The sequence below is a fragment of the Bos taurus genome, chromosome 2 (assembly GCF_002263795.3).
Source record: "Bos taurus isolate L1 Dominette 01449 registration number 42190680 breed Hereford chromosome 2, ARS-UCD2.0, whole genome shotgun sequence".
Taxonomy (NCBI): Eukaryota; Metazoa; Chordata; class Mammalia; order Artiodactyla; family Bovidae; genus Bos; species Bos taurus.
In genome coordinates, this window is record NC_037329.1 from 90,246,238 (window position 1) to 90,263,386 (window position 17,149).

Genomic DNA, 17,149 nt, shown 5'->3' on the forward strand with positions numbered 1-17,149 from the left:
GAGAGAGGGTACATACCCCTGGCAGCCATGCAAAGAGTAAAGACCAAATGGCAGCTGTTAAAGGTTTACCAGCCCTTTCATCCTAAATTAGACAGATGGCATTCTGTTACTCTGTTGTAGATGGAAGCTCAAGCTAGGAATGTGATACATTTGTGACTGCTTGAGCACAGTGTATTTTATCAAAAAAACTTAACTTTATTTAAAATTTGCAACTGTTTTTCTACTTATGAGTAGCCCACTATGAAATAACATCTCTGGCACCTGCAGTAGAAAAAAGCACTGGAATTAAGAGTAGGGAAGTTTCAGTTTGGAATCCCAGTTCTGATAGCAAGAAAATCCCAGCCTCTGCTTGTCTACAAGATCAGGGGGTTAACACCTGCCCCATGGGGCTGTGGGCATTAGCACACATGTGTTAGACCTATGTAAGCTGCTGCATCAAGGCTAGGTATTTCTACTTGCAGGCACTGGCCTGGCGACTTATCCTCGAGGTTTTCCCCTCAAGGGAACTGAAAATTTATAGTTTTAATATGCTTTCTGAAAAGTATAAATACAGTGTGAAGAGTCAAGTAATGGAATAACTGGCTTTCAAGACTCCCAATAAAACAATGAATTGTAACTCTTCTCTTAGAATTAAGATAGCCTACTATCATTTGAGAACTTCAGTATAGGTTTCAAGTCTGTCAGTTTCTAGAATTATCCCTCTCTCTTCCTCTAAAGAGGTCATTCAGTAAATTTGTCTTTACAAGCCAAATGTGAAATCTGTGTTTATCCCAAAATCAAAACAATTGCTAATGGTAAACGTAAAGTGCTTAACATAAACTAAACTTTAAGCGTTGGTCTCTTTCCAATAATGACAGGTACATCCTGGTAAATGCTCCCTGAGAAGACATTACAACTGGTATGCAATTAAATAATGCCTAATATTTTTAGCCAGAATTTTAAATCCTCCATTTTCCCTCCTCTGTATCTGTTTAGGAAGGGAAAAAATTTAACTTCTAACTATCAAAATATATCTTATTCAAAGAAATAATAGTACCATTTCTCTTAAGACCCTTGTCCTCAGTTTATTAGGGTCAGAAATTTAATTTGTTCTTTGTCAACAAAGGTGCTCTAATTTATGTCTATTCTAAAGAAAGAGAGCTCTAAAACTCTGTGGGATCTCTGAGGCCTGTACAAAGAGGCATGGATTACAACGCAGGGGGCAAAGCCCCCACCCACAAATAACTAGACTCGGATTTCTTTTAAATTTTTAGGTGGCCCAGTGTCACTTCCTTCACAATCATAAAACAACCTCATAAATATGAATGTCTTTTATTATGAAAATTGCTGTTACATTACAGCCAACATTCCAAAACAGTATTTTAATAAACACTTGTCTTGATTACAAAGTAGAGCAGAAACCATGATCCTTTTTCAAAATCGATTAACATCTGCAGATGTTAACATGAAGAAGGAGGAGGACACTCCAAACGCTCACCCTGGTGTAGAGGAGATGAGATGGGGAAGAGCACCTGTTATCCAGAATAGCTACTAGTGTTATTTGTACAGTGTAAACCAACCACTTACAATAGGACATTTAAAAATGGTGAAAAGCAAAACAATAAAAGGCTGAGGTGTCACAATACTTTTGAGATGGGAAAAGCCAAAGTGAGTTTCCTTTTCCTTCCTCTCTGTGAGTTCAGTGCAAGGTACAGGGAAGAACCACAACACTAGGTCAAGGATGGATGCAGTTCTTTGCTTCCATATTTCCCAGTCTCCAGTCCTATTTTTAAAAACAGCTTGCATGTAAAAGCCCTTCAGGCTTTCACAGGTCCTGGAACACAGCGTTTGCACGTGGATGAATGAGGTTCCACAGCAGCTCAGAGTCAGTGTCTGAATTCCAGTGTATCCACTCTGGAGCATTGTAAGGAATCCAAGAACACAATTCCTATGTTCTTTCTCATTGGGAGGCAACAGACTCCTATTTGGGTGTGCTCCATGTTTGGGGTCAGGGTGTAGAAGTAGTAACTGCACAGAACCTTTCCATCACGAATAAATACCCTGGTGGAAAAGCTTAGAAAAAGTTAAAATTGCAGTTTAAAAGTTCCTCTTTCCCCTTCCCTCAGCAAAGAAGCATGGTGCACACATGATTGCAAGGAATTCTGGAAGGCATAGTGTGGCTACTATAGTTTCAAGTACAAAGTATTCCTTGCAAAGGGGTCTGGGGTGACTGTGGGCAAACCAGAAACTCAAAAATATTCATCAACCTCTTTAATGTAAGAAGCCACACTGAGAATTTTATCCTACAAGTTCATGAGCTGGCATACTCTTTACCATAGGAAGGGATAGCCTCGTTTCTCCAACAGCAGATGTATGATACTTGGAAAACTTAACACAGGCCAGGGACTGGTCTAATCTGATTTCTACCTCCTTTTCCGTCCTCCCTTTCCACCGGTCTTTTATTCTGGGCTCAGAGCTCCAATCACTAGCAAGGCTCAGAAATAACAACCAAAATAATACAACGTCCTAATTTCAACACTGTTCTTTTTTGCTGCTACAGGAAGACACCAGATGGTGCCGAAACACTCTGAATAGATAATCCAGTTGTCAAGCTGTTATGCAGCCTAGTTAAGCTTCTCACGCTGGATCTGATAGTAACATGCCTGAAAGAAAAGTTCAAAACCATTTAAAATTTACTTTAAAAGAAATTACATAAACATAACAATGCACATGGGACTAAGAAAAGAACTCCTTTATGAATACTGAGCGCTCAACAAAATCAGCTGCTCTCATATTTTCCCATTTTCTTCCAGTCCCCCTATCCTATCCCATGTCTACTTTGTCTAGTTGTAATTAGTAGAAATAAAACTTTGTAAAATTCTGATTCTAAAACAGACAAAAACATTTTTTTCAAGCTGTTTAACATCTGTTATTAAGCAGAAATATCTTAATTTGCTAAGCCACTACTGACTGGACATTTAGAATATGCTGATGATCAGTATAAGGTACACAAACAAGTGTAATCAGAATCACCAACATGTTTGATAAACACACAGGTTGAGATTAAGCATCATTCCAGACCTACTGAGTCAGAGGATTGGATAACTTGCTTTAGTATTTTGAGACTGACCAATTCTATTTTCTTTAATATAGTATATATTTTAAAATATTAACAATATGTGCTGTTTGCATTAAAATTTTATATAAAAGAAGGTGGTTAATGAAAGATTCACAATATTGTAAATGAAGGAGAGATTTTAACAAAATATTAAATAATATCTATACTTTACCTTCAAAGTAGTGAACATTATACCCTGTTCTCCATGCTGAAGATATGGGTCCATTAGATCCTCGATGAGGTGTACCTCAGAGCCTAAATTCCTAATCCTGCCCCAACGAGAAAGAGATATTGAGTTACTTCTGCTTATGTATGTCCTACTTCTGAATCTATTTAAGTTAGAAGAGATTGGTCACCTGGCCCGGAGCACCACATATAAAAAAACAGGGAATAAGTCATCCATGGACCATAGGAAGTCTTCCTGAAGTGATGCCAGGACACTCTGAGAGATCTCTTCAAAAGTCTGCTGGATGACTTTTAGTTTGTCTGATGGGGTAAACGTTGTGCTGTTGTAAACAAACAAACAAAAAAAACAATTAAAAACTAGAAATAAATGACAAAATATAGCCTATGGTTGTTTTCTTAGTAGAGCCATTTGACATTGTTTGACAATATACTCTAAGGGCTCATGTGCCTTAAGCTGGACACATCAGGCAAAAGGAGTCACCAGAAGGGATGACCTCTGTAAGCCTATGATTCTTTGAGGAAAGAAGCCTCCAGCTATGAATGGTTCACATGAAAGAATTCACTAAGTCATAGATCACCTCCTTTTACCCACATGGAACCTTATTGTCCTAATACATGCTCTTCTCTGAGTAAGAAGCTTAATTTCCCTTTGGCTAAAGATATGATTATGTAGATAAATTTCTGGGTAGGTTCTTCACCACTTCTGAAAATGCAAGGGCCTTGTAGAGTAAAAGGTAACCCAAATGTCTCAAGAGTCTTTCTGATATCCAGGCTGAGTTTGACACCATCTTGGGGAGTTGGGTGTGGGGGGACTAGAGTTTAGGTAAATATAAAATCGCATCAATATCTTAGTAAACTAACCACTCCTTTGATTTATGTAATTTTCAGCAAAGCAGAGATCACCTGATCTGTTGCAGACATTCCACAGCTGAGGCAAAACAAGCATCTTTCGTGGTTGGCAAAACCTGCAAAAAAAAAAAAAGGACTGATAAAGGTCAAAGAAGAAAGCTGTCTTTTGCAGTGACAATAAACATAAACGACACCAATCACAGAATGCGTGTCTTAAGTGAGTAACTTACGCTTGTATACTATACTATCAAAGTAAAATGGAAATTTTTTTGCTAATCCCCCACACCAAACAAAAGCATATTTGCTAAGGAAACCAAAATCCACTGTACCTTTTTATTCTCTCCAAGGACTGACAAGGTCACTGGCCAAAATTTCCTACAATGGAATCCATATGTTGTTAATATGTGTTTGTGTCTTATGGTAGATTAAGCCCCATAAAAACAGTTAATGACTAAATTGACTTTCCTGTCCCCACTTAAAATAACTATTTCAGTTACTTAGTTTTTACTACTGAACCAGTCCATTGAAAAAATTTACTTTCCAATTAAGGCTCAATCTCTTTTTTCTAATAGCACAAATCTATAATTATTGGGTGCTGTGGTAATCAGCTTCATCATAACACTTCTAAAAAGTATAATTATTGACTGTTTCCTTAGATTATAGGAAACAACGCCCTACAATAAAAAAGGGCACTTCTAAACTTTTAATTAGAAATTGTAGATGGGAAGGGAGGGAGGAAAGAGAAGAGAAAAGAAGGGAAAGAAGAATGCAAGAGACTGAATACAATTAACTTTTTCTGAAAATGTGAATGTATGTACTTGGCTTCGAAGAACTGCAAAATACCAGTCAGGAAAAACTCAAATTATTTACATATATTCAGAAGAATAATCAGATTTCAAACTCACATCTAAAGATTCTCAGAAATAAAGATTTTTAAATATCATTATTTTGCTAAAGACAGGCAATAAGTAATAAGTGCAAATCATATATTTAATTAAATATCAAAGTACCAAATTCCTGATAATGCTGTTTGCATTTTGAGTTAAAACCACTAGCTCCCATTCATAATTACTGTACTGACCTCTGCACCCCAAGGAAGCCCAAAAGAGCAAGGTCTGTCTGCTTATTTAGCCGGAGAACACATTCCCAGTAAACGTCCTCCTCACGATCATTATCCAGGGCGTACAGCATGAACAGTGGTGGGTAGAGCCGAGGTAGGAGTACAGGAAGCAGTAACCCAGAACCTGTTACCACATAGCTACAAAACATCACAGGGAGGCGGAGAACCCTTAACATTAAAACTGAATATAGAATCAAACATGGAGCTTCATTTTCTAGAAGTAGAAAGTAAAGGTGGGAAATTTTGAGTAAAGAAGCAGTTCTATTACTTCTTTTACGTAAGGAGTTAACATGAGAAGTTTACCTATGGCCCCAGAGTTTTGTTTTGGGTCACCTGTGAATTCTTTTCATAGGCTCAAAATCTAAATGAAAGCCCACTGTGTTTACATTTTAAGGTTGACTTCTCTGTTGAACTGTGGCAAAATGATCTACTTTGCTCATCAGCCTTTGTGCCTAGTCATCTGTGGTTACAGCTTCATGGCATTTGGCTAACAGAACTTGAGACCTAAAAGAAACCTCAGAGATCACCTAATCCAACCAAACTATTTTAAAAAGAAGGAAACAGATCTAGAGAAAAGAATTTTCCCTGGGATTCTCTGCATAAGATCACTTGGTTCCCATCCTCTTTCTTCACCATCTCCACCCAGCTCTACTCACCCTGGCTCTGGTGATTCAGATCTGGAATCTGACTTTCCAGTGCAGAAGGATTTCCTTTCGGTCGGCAGAGGGGCAGAGAGAGGAATTGTGCTGCCCTCTTCAGGAAGCTCAGGAAATAAGAACCTAAGGAAGAATAAAACAATCATTATACAGTTACACCTCTAGAGTGAATAAAAAGAGTAAAAACACATTTCCATTATTTAATCCACTTAAGGACCAATTAAATCAAACTTCATATCAATTATAAAAGAAAATGCCAATTCCCTTAAGAGTCTTAACTAATGCTTTTTACATAATAAAATTAACAATGTAGCTAATGAGTGTATATGTGCTCAGTCCTGTCCCACTCTTTGCGACCCTATGGACTATAGCCTGCCAGGCTCCTCTGTCCATGGGGTTGTCCAGACAAGAATACTGGAGTAGGCTGCCAATTCCTCCTCCAGGGGATCTGCCCGATCCAGGACTGAACCTGCGTCTCTTGCATCTCCTATACTGGGAGGCAGGCTCTTCACCACTGCACCACCTGGGAAGCCTCACAAAACATAAATGCTCGGGGATAAAACTTCCTATTAGACTTCGTCTTCTCCAGGTGTTAGGTTAGGCTAGGTTTTAGAGACACAACTTTGCCTAGAGATTAACTCCAAATAAGACTCCTATATGTCACACCAAAATTGGTATTAAAAATTTATTTTTAGCTTTCTATTATACTTAATGAGTAAGAAAGACATAAAGGAAATAAGTTACAATGGCTATGAACACAAAGTAAAAATGTGTTTTCACTAATCTACTGAAGGATCTATGGCATAAAACCATTTTCCTGATGAATAATTTCTGCAATAAAGAGGAACATTCATGATTACAGCTTTCCTCGCAAAGCTGTAATCTCTAGATTCAGGGTGAAGCCATCCAAGCATGAGTGTAAACTAGTATTTCCACACCCTGCTGACATGAAAAGCTCTCTCACCTCACCAGCTGGAAAATTCGCTTAAGGTAGGACTTAATCTCCTTCACAGCCTCCTGCAGTAGCCGGCGGTTGGCTCCCACACCCACATATGTCATTCTATACACTGCAACCAGAGTCTCCACGAGCCTGCCCAGCGGGTGCAGAGGAGTGTCGCAGGCCTGAGCAGGAGAGAACCAATGCAGCCAGTCAGTGTGCACCAACAGCGGAAACAATCAGAATAAACAATTTCATAAAGGATAAACAATTTTCAAAGCGCCAAAAGTCTACTTTTTGGACCAGGAATATTTAAATACTTCAACTTCTCTGAAAGCGTTAATTCTACCCAAATTATATGGAGTAGGAATTCTTAATCAAAGAATCCTATTAACATTTTGGAAAAATAGCTTTGGATACTGATATAGAATAACATCATTAAAAGAAAGGTTCTAAGGGAATTCCCTGGCAGTCCGGTGGTTAAGACTCTGCACTTGCACTGCATAGGTTCAATCTCTGGTCAGAGAATTGAGATCCCACATGCCATGTGGCCCAGCCAAAGGAAAAAAGAAAAGAAAGATAACATACCTTAAATGTCAAGAAAAATACATGAAATGTTACCTTGCAGAAAACTGAATAATGAGAGTTGAAACAGTCACTGTTCAGTTCCCTTGATTTCTTCTAATACTCCTTCCTGCAACCCTACATCAATGCCTGTCATACTTTAAACTGTGGTCTGATTTCACAGGATTGGAGAAGGAAGCAAAGACAGCATAACCATGGGGTGAGGGTGGGGTGCCTTCTTTATATAACTTTTAGTTTGTTAATGTTACAAACAGAAAGCCATTTTAAACTCTGACCCTAGATGTCCAGGATCCCCTTGAACATTTACAAAACTTATAAATTTCTACCATCATAATCAGCCAATCTTCAGGTGGAAATGTGTTCTTAGCAGTCAGAGAATTAACAAAAGACATATTAAGAAAGCAAAAACAGGATATGAGTAACAATAAGCTGTGAGTACATATGAATGATATACTGTGTTAGTTGTATCATTAATTAACAAAACCAGTATGGTTCCGATTCTCATTTACCTTTATTAAGTATTTCTTAATGTCATCATATTTCTCCACGGAGAAGGCACCAACATGCTGAGGAATGAATTCCAAACTCTCTAGTGTCTGAGTCTGTGAACGACTTAGTATCTCTGGACTATAAAAAGGGAAAACAAAGCCTATCATATATTTTAAGAAAGCAAGATAATTTTAAGTGCACATGAAGCTCTATTAAGGATGAAATGGAGCAACCATCACAGTGTTCAGACAAATGTACTTATAACTTGTAATTGTCCTATATTAGATTTATATAAGTTATTCAAAATAGCACTTAATGTTACTCCACACAAACCACAATAAATTAATGAAAATGTTGTGCCAATATAAACCCTGGTGTTGAAAAATACTGTTATACTGTTGTAAAATACTGTAATGTAGTATGTGTAATAGCCTGAAGAGAAAACCGGTGACAGACTTGTTAGTGATGATAGAAATGGAATAAAGGGGAGAGGGAGAGCTAAAGAATGAAGGAAAACAAATCAAAGGGCAAAGGGTGAAATGGAAATGAGCTCAAGATGTAAGGGGATAATGCGGACACTATAACACGTGGTGGGGTACGCACACAATGGGTAAAGGGAAGCTTCGGATGAAGAGGTTAAGATAAAACACATACCAGTCATCAACTGAAGTTTTTTGTATTGGCACTCTATCATTAGATTACAATTAATGAGAAATTAGAAACAGTGCACAATTAACATTGATACTATTTTAATAGTATCAATGAACAAATAAGATCTTTGTGGCAACAATGTGGTTTTACACAAAAGTTCATTCATTCTCACTTCTTGGAAATACCCAACAAAAGTTAACCAAGTTAACCAAGGTTAACTGGAAGACTCAAGTCTCAATGTCTTGGCCCAGGGGCTCTATCAGCGAAGGCTGACCAACTACATCCCATAAGGACACATCCACAGCTTTAATCAATCCTGGGAGTTTCCATTTCTTTCACTGATACAGTAGGAGATAAAAATCATAAACTTCATGAATGAAACACTATAATCAATTCCCACTGATCCCCAATACAGGAAAAAACAAAACCAAATCTTCTTTCTATACTGCAGGGATGAGAAAGTTCTTTAGATTCAAATGCTAATCAGTGCTTGTGGAAGTGACTGGCCAAGTTACATACAGAAATATGAAGAATGGTAGATGGAAAAGAAAAGCAGGAAAAAGAAAAAGGAAGAAAATAAGAAAAAGAAAGAAATGAAAAGTACATCTGTAATTTTTCTTTCAGCACTTCCAAATCATTGTGCCACTTCCTTTTGGCCACCAAGGTTTCTGACAACAAAGATGCAGCCATTTGAACTGAAATTGCCATATACATGCAACGCATAATTCCTCTGTAGCTGCTTTCAAGATTTTTTCTTCCAATTTGAATATGACATGTCTGTGCATGGATATCTGGTTTTTTCTAGGATGAAGTTTGTTCAGCTTCTTGAATGTGCAGGTTTATGTGTTGGGCTTTCACCAAGCTTGGGAGTTTTCAATCACTACTTATTCAAATATTTTCAGCTCTGCAATTTTTCTCGTTTCCTTCTGGGATTCCAAGGACACAAATATTAGACTGTCAGGTCCTTAGAGCTCTGTTCACTTTTTTTTTTCACACTCTGTTGTTCAGCTTAAATAATTTCTATTAGTCTATTTTCAAGTTTACTGACTTCTGCTGTCGTTTCCTATCTGCTACTGAGTCCACACAATGATTTTTAAAATTTTGCTTAATTTTTCATTTCAAAAATTTTGATTTGGTTCTTCTTTATATCCTCTATTTCTTTGCAGGTACTTACAATTTTAACATTTGTTTCAAGGATATTTACAATTGCTCATTTGAATGTTTTTATAATAGCTCCTTTAAAGTTCTTGTCATATAATTCCAAAATCTAGGTTAAGGGGTCATGGATATCTGTTGATTATCTTCCCCTGAATGAGTTGAGATTTTCATGGTTCTTTGATTGCCAAGTAATTCTGGTTTATTTCCTGGACATTTTGAGTATTACGCTATGAGATTCTGGGCCCTGTTTATATCCTATTGAGGATGTTGACATCCAAAACATAGTAAACATAGAACTGAAACTGTTGTCTTTACAAAGACCTGCTTATGAAGCTGGCGCTTGGGTGGCACCTGGGAACCAAACCCCCTATACGAATATGAAGCATTTCCTAACATAGGGTATTGTGGCGCTGCCCGTAAACTGTATTAACTAAGTGATTTACAGTGAACACATGCTTCCTTCCGCGACTGTGGGATTTTGGTAGCTGGTAGGCTTAAGATTGGAGAAGAAAATGGCAGCCCACTCCAGTACTATTGCCTGGAGAATCCCAGGGATGGGGGAGCCTGGTTGGCTTCCATGTATGGGATCGCACAGAGTCGGACACGACTGAAGCAACTAGGCAGCAGCAGCAGGCTTAAGATGCCTATGTGACCAGTCCCCATAAATACCTGGGGCAGTTCATCTCTAATGGGCTTCACTGAGCAGAAATACTGTGTTTGTGTGGCTGCATTTTACTGCCTGGGGGAGAGTGTGCTGTGTGTGACCCCTCAGAGAAGAGGCAGAGCACAGGAAGCTTGCACATGGATTCCTCCAGACTCTGCTTGTGTCTTCTTCCCTTATGACTGGCTGTGGAGCCTTACTGTGTTGCTGGAACAACTCTTACCTGTGAGTACAACTATATGTTGAGTCATATTATGAGTCCCTCTAGTGAATCACTGAATGTGTAGGTGACCTTAGGAGTCTTTCAAACAGCTGGTATTTTTGTTTCTGCTGTCTGTGGGCTGTGGTTCCAGTGTTAGCCCACTTCCCACGGACTATGCAGGCCTGTCTGGGTCTGTTCCGTGAGTACCACTCAAGTGTCAGTCTGGGACCTAGGTGGACTGCTTAGCTAATTAGAATCAAATCCACACATGAACAGGTATGGGGTGAATCCAGGAGTTCATAAACAACTTATCAGGGTTGCTTTCCAAAGTTCCTCTCTCTCCATGACCTCTCCAGCATTTTCTGATTCCCCCTGTAGGTAAGTCTTTCAGCCTGAAATTACCCACTTCCATAAAGTGGTGGGAGGACAGAGAGAGAAGCCAACATAGCAGTAAGATTTGGCCCTGACTCCTGGACCTGATGATCCATCAAGGGAGAAGAAGGCTCCACATCGTAAGAGTCCTGGCTCCTCCAAGCACTCCTGGCTGCTCCAGCTGGTACATCGCTGTCCTGCCACAGAAGTGCCTGTAGGCTGAAGCATGAGAAAGTGGAGGAGAGAGAAAACCCAGTGTTCCTCCTCCACTCTTTCTGAGCTCTAGGAGTCTCTGGCATCTTAAGCCAGAAATAGAGGGGTTTTTCTGGATCCCCACACCACAGTGTGTGCTTCTAGTTTCAAGTTATACTGAGTTCAAGCTGAGGAACATGGAGGTTAAAAAACTTGTAAACTTTCCCTGGTTGGGTGGCACTTTAAAATTCAGGTGTTCTCCCCCAATAATCTGCTGACATGTACTCTTCAGAGTTTTGAACAGCTCACCACGTATTCTGCCTGCATTTTATATTAATAGTTGAGTTCAGTAGAAGACACAGGGAGGCGTGTTTTATCCATCCTTACCCAGAAGTACATCGCTGACTTCTAAATTGTCCTTAAAACCTAAATGTGGAAATCCTTAACCTACTCGCTTTAGGTTTCATCTTCCACCAGACTCTATGCTGGGCAGGCATCCACGCACCTGTCTCTGTGTTGGCGCCGATTGGTGGTCAGGGCCACAGCAATATTGTCCCACGCTTTCCAAACTTCCCCTTGGCCTGGGTTCTCACAGCCGAGCTGATGCCAACATTCATCAAACACGGCTTTCCACTTCTCATCAGCCGGCACCGCCAGGTTTCCAAGCTTCCTGCTAATAAGGTTATGTCAACTTTTTATTGATCACTTATTTTTGTGCAAATATCCTAAGAAACAGAAACTTTCTAGTAATATACGAACTATAAATATTTCTATGACAAAAGCTGCCTAAGTTGATAGTGGCTCTGTTGTCTAAAGACTGAATAAGAAGTGTAAAGGGATGGTTTTTAGCTACTTAGTGTTTATTAGATACTAAAGTATATGAACTGTTAAGTATGAAGCACATCAGCTTGTCTCCTTTGCTTTCTACATTTCTACAGAATTGATTTTGAAAAACTGATTCCTGCTAAAAAGAGAAGTTTCTGTGCCTTGCATATCTCACAATGAGAACTGTAAAATACATTATGCACTGGGTTCTAAAAATACTCCTTAAGAATAAACATGCTACAGAAAGTATATCATGCTCCCATGAAAACAAAGAATCTGAGATGCTATCAAAATAAAAAAACAAAGCAGAAGCTGGAATCAGTAAAGGAAAATAAACGTGCCAAAAACCTAGAGAAAGAACACAATACACTTAGAGACCTTGATTTTCCCCATATATGCAGCGTATACTATTCCATTTATTGTATCTATAGGGCTGATCTTTACTTTTCAAAATCAAGTTGTGCAGGGCTTCCATTTTAAAAGGTTCTCTTTCGATCAATTTGGATACCTGTACCATTAACAGTAAGATTATTCCTGCACACAGAACTTCCATCAGTTTAAACATTTATGCTCTGAGGCTATAATCGAAGATAAGACTATAGATTTAGCTATCTGTAGCAGTTGTCAGTTTACAATTCAGGGTTATACACTACTAACAAAAACAGACTTTAAAAACCTGTTCTGCATTTGAAATATTAACCAGTTTTTACAAAAGCGAGACAACTCAAAACATTCAATAATTAATCCATAATTAATACTCATTACTCACAAAACTTTAGGTCGGTCTTTATCACTCTCATACAGACTAGGCTTGAAGTATGTTCCAGTGATTTTGATCCCAGATCCCCATTCTCCACTAAAATAACCTTCAATGTAATCTCCATTTGGCATAGTCAGTGTTCCCTAGGTAATGGTAGAGAAAATGTGGAATTACAAGAGGTACTTCCAGTCTTAAAAATCAAGGTGGGGGCATTAAAAAAAAAGAAAAAAGAAAAAGCACTACATGGTTGGCATTTTCACTTTTAACTAGCCCCTAATCCTTAAAAAAAAGTATATGTACACGTATGTGCAAAAAGAGTATATAAAAATAACCCATGGGTTAAAGAAAAAGAAATAACAAGAAAAATTGTTAAAATACATTGAGTTGTAAAAAATGAATACACAACTTATCTAAATTGATGCAATGCTACAAAAGCAGTGCTTAGAGGCAAATTTAAAACTGTAAATGTCTATATTATTAAAAAAAAAAAAAAGACCTGAAATCAATAATCTAAAATTCTACCTCACAAAATTAGAAAAAAGCAAACTAAACCCAAAGCAAGAAGATACTAAATATTAGAGTAAAAATCAATGGGAAAGAAAATAAGAGATAAAAAAAACAATGAAACCAAAAGTTGCTTCTTTGAAAAGATACTAAAATTTGACACACATTTAACTGGATTGACTAAGAAACAAAGACCAACACTTAACTAGATTGATCAAGAAAAAGAGAGGACATAAAATTAGAAAATCAACAGAGGATATTAAAATGCAATAAGCTATAAACAAGTAAATTCTTAAAATGTCAAAATATTTGAATATATACATTTCACCAAAGAAGACAGATGAATTGCTAGTAAGTACTTGAAGATATGGTCTATAATGAGATTATTAGTCACTAGGGAAATGTTAATTAAATCCAAGAGGTTTCAGTTCACATCCACTAGAATGACAAAGAGGAAAAAAAGAAAATAAAACGTATTGGCAAAGGTGTGAAGAAATTTGAATCCTTATACATTGACTATAGGAATGTAAAATGATGCAGCCACTGTGGAAAATAGTTTGGCCATTTCTTAACATGTTAAACATCAATTTTCCATAAACCCAGCAACTGTACTACTAGGTATCCACCTGAGAGAAATGAGAACACATGTTCACAGAAGAAGTTTTAAGTGGAAACGGAAAACAGAAACAAACTCAGAGAGACAGAAAACAAACCTGTGGTTTTCAAATGGGAATGGATAGAACATGGACAAATTAGTGGTATGGGATTAACAGACACAAAGTACTATGTACACAGTAGATAAGCAACAAGGATATACTGTGTAGCACAGGGAATTATACCCATTATCTTGCAATAACCTATGCAAAAATACTGAGTAGTCATGGTGTACACCTGAAACTAACACAATATTACAGATCAATCATATTTCAATTTAAAAAAGAAGAAAAGAAGTTGTAGTTAACTTCACTATACACAATAGCCTAAAGTTGAAAACAGTCTGAAGTTGAAAATAATCCAATGCCCATCAACTGGTGAAGGGACAAACAAAATGTGGTTTGGGGATGCTGTTCAGCAATAAAAAAGGAATAAAGTACTGCACATGCCACAATATGTAAAAATCTCACAAACATGCTAAGTGTGAGAAGCCACACAAAAGAAAACCCTTGTTGCATGATTCCAACTACATGAAAGGACCTGAAAGGGCAAATCTATAAAGTTTATCAGAGGTCATCTGGGACTGGAAGGAGAACCAGGGAATGACTATAACCGGGCAGGAGACGCTGATGGAAGTGATCTCAAACTGGATCATGGTAAGAGATCAGTCCTGGGAGTTCACTGGAATGACTGATGTTGAAGCTGAAACTCCAATACTTTGGCCACCTGATGCGAGAGCTGACTCACTGGAAAAGACCCTGATGCTGGGAAAGATTGAGGGCAGGAGGAGAAGGGGACGAAAGAGGATGAGATGGTTGGATTGCATCACCGACTCAATGGACATGGGTTTGGGTGGACTCCAGGAGTTGGTGATGGACAGGGAGGCCTGGCATGCTGCGGTTCATGGGGTCACAAAGAGTCGGACACGAATGAGCGACTGAACTGAACTGAAGTGAATGGTTGTACAACTCTGCATACGTACTAAAAAATCACTAAAATGCACACTTGAAACAGGTAAATTTTATTGGAGGTCAGCTTTTTTAAAGATCAAGAAAAAAATCAGTAAAAGATTATTAAGAGAGAGAAAGAAGTTTCCAACCTTTCCACTGAGGGTCCAGTCATCTGAAAATTCCCCTTCATAGATAGTATCATCTTCAGAAAGTAAAACCCCATTTCCCTATGTGAAGAAAAAAAAACAAAAATCACAACACATAAAACATAGGGCAACTTAGGGTAACACCTAACTTAGGGTATCTGTAGCCACATCCTCCAAAGCCTTACATAATCTTAAAAAAAAAAGATAAGAAAAATTGTATTAGGGAAGGTGGAACATTAATAAAAAGATGACTTAAAAATTAAGGACTAGGAGTTTAAAAAAGTCAACCGTAACTATATGCAAAACATTCCACTCACCATCATTTTATTAAGATGGAAGTTGCCTTCATAGTATAAACCAAACTGGGTAACTACTACACCATTGCCTTGGCATACATCATCTTGCCACAGTCCCATATACTTCTCCCCTCTGCAGAGAAATAGAAAAAAAAATTAAAAATAGAAATTTAAAAAAAAGAAATGAAATTAAAAAATCAATTATGATAAGGATGAGGTAGGGAAAAAACAATGATCACATGGAAGATACCAAGCATCACCCCTAGGTTAGTATCTGTCCCATTTCATTAATTAAAGTGTTAACGCTATCTCCTCCAACAGGGGAGAATGTGACTGCAAAACACATCCCACTCTGAGCACTGCCCTCTCGGGAACTGGTGGCTCAGATGATAAAGAATCTGCCTCAACTCGGGAGATCTGGGTTCAAACCCTGGGTTGGGAAGATCCCCTGGAGAAGGGAATGGCTACCCACTCCTGTATTCTGGCCTGGAGAATTCCACAGACAGAGGAGCATGGTGGGCTACAGTCCATGGGGTTGCAAAGAGTCAGACACCAACTGAGTGATTAACATACACATACTACCAGACACAGATCTGTATATATTTTCAGGGCTTCCTTGATAATTATAAAATATTAATTAATGCCAGAATTCAACTCAAAACAATGTCACTCAAGAGGTGAACTTAAAGCTATGCACAATTTTTCTTATCCAAAATTTATTGACTCAAATGGGGTTTATCAAAAAAGAAGGCTCATTCTTCTACCTACTCAAACTCAAGAGAAATCTTACTAATCTCCACTAAAAAAATCAAATGAGTACAAATTACCTGTTAAATAACCATGGATTTTAGTAACTACAGCAAAAAATTTTCAATCCCACATTATGACAATAACATGTGTGTGCTAAGTTGCTTCAGTCGTGTCCGACTCTGTGCGACCCTATGGACTACAGCTCACCAGCCTCCTCTGTCCATGGAATTCTCCAGACAAGAATACTGGAGTGGGTTGCTATGCCCTCCTCCAGGGCACGAGATCAAACCCACGTCTCTTACATCTCCTGCACTCGCAGGCAGGTTCTTTACCACCAGCAATACCTGGGAAGCCCCAACAATAACATGAGGGGCAGATTATATATTTAGTCTAAAAGCAAATCAGGCCAAACCAGATACAGAGGCAAAAGAACTATTTTCCTCCCCAAAGTTTAGTTCATTGAATTTAACCAAGTTTGATTCCTGGGTGGCTGGCATGGTAACAAGTCAGAGGCTTGACAGGAACAACTACATAGAAAGGTGTTTAGATACTATTTCATAATCCCAAAAGGGAATTTCCACTGATCTTGCTAACTTTTTATTCCTATTATCTACTGACTGCATTAAAGGTTTCTCTTTGTATAATAGTCAGATTTGGTAGCCCCTTTGAAACATGAAAAGCTTTGTATGGGTAAAGCTTTAAGGAAAATCATACCAATGTTAATTTTTAATGATCCAGATCTTGTACAGAAGTAACCTGTTGTTTGGTTCACAACCGAATGAATAAAATGACACCTGACAACTCTGTTTTCTTATTAAAAATGTTCTCAGTATTGTCCAATTAATACACTTAGCCTTCATAAAATCATCTTTTTTTAGAGACGAACAGGAACCTTATCCTCTCAACTAAACTGTGAGAGAAGAAGCAGAATACTGTACCTCGTGATATCATCAAAGACACCATATCCTGCTTTCTTATCCATTACCCACTGGCCAATGAACATACTGGGAGAAGAGGAAGTCAGCTTGCCGCTTCGCAGGAGACCATGACCATGACGCATATTATCTTGAAAACAGCCTTCAAACACTTCACCAGAGGCATAACTGTGG

At 38.2% G+C, this 17,149-nt stretch overlaps 1 protein-coding gene across 5 annotated transcripts in view; it reads right to left on the minus strand.

The window, feature by feature from the left end:
* Window positions 1-1,295: 1,295 nt before the first annotated feature.
* The window catches only part of ALS2 (alsin Rho guanine nucleotide exchange factor ALS2), a 60,922-nt gene continuing 45,068 nt past the window's right edge, over window positions 1,296-17,149 (minus strand). For 4 of the 5 annotated variants that reach the window (XM_002685510.7, XM_005202685.5, XM_059878805.1 and 1 more), the window contains 14 exons: window positions 16,979-17,143; window positions 15,312-15,423; window positions 14,998-15,075; window positions 12,750-12,883; window positions 11,661-11,828; window positions 7,940-8,057; window positions 6,873-7,030; window positions 5,909-6,031; window positions 5,214-5,390; window positions 4,462-4,507; window positions 4,187-4,248; window positions 3,454-3,603; window positions 3,270-3,366; window positions 1,296-2,642 (listed from right to left, as the gene is read on the minus strand). In XM_002685510.7, the coding sequence (XP_002685556.1) occupies window positions 2,604-2,642; window positions 3,270-3,366; window positions 3,454-3,603; window positions 4,187-4,248; window positions 4,462-4,507; window positions 5,214-5,390; window positions 5,909-6,031; window positions 6,873-7,030; window positions 7,940-8,057; window positions 11,661-11,828; window positions 12,750-12,883; window positions 14,998-15,075; window positions 15,312-15,423; window positions 16,979-17,143 (1,627 nt within the window). In that variant the 3' untranslated portion in view covers window positions 1,296-2,603. The remainder of the gene's footprint in view (window positions 2,643-3,269; window positions 3,367-3,453; window positions 3,604-4,186; window positions 4,249-4,461; window positions 4,508-5,213; window positions 5,391-5,908; window positions 6,032-6,872; window positions 7,031-7,939; window positions 8,058-11,660; window positions 11,829-12,749; window positions 12,884-14,997; window positions 15,076-15,311; window positions 15,424-16,978; window positions 17,144-17,149) is intronic. The other variant, XM_005202686.5, reaches the window with a different exon arrangement.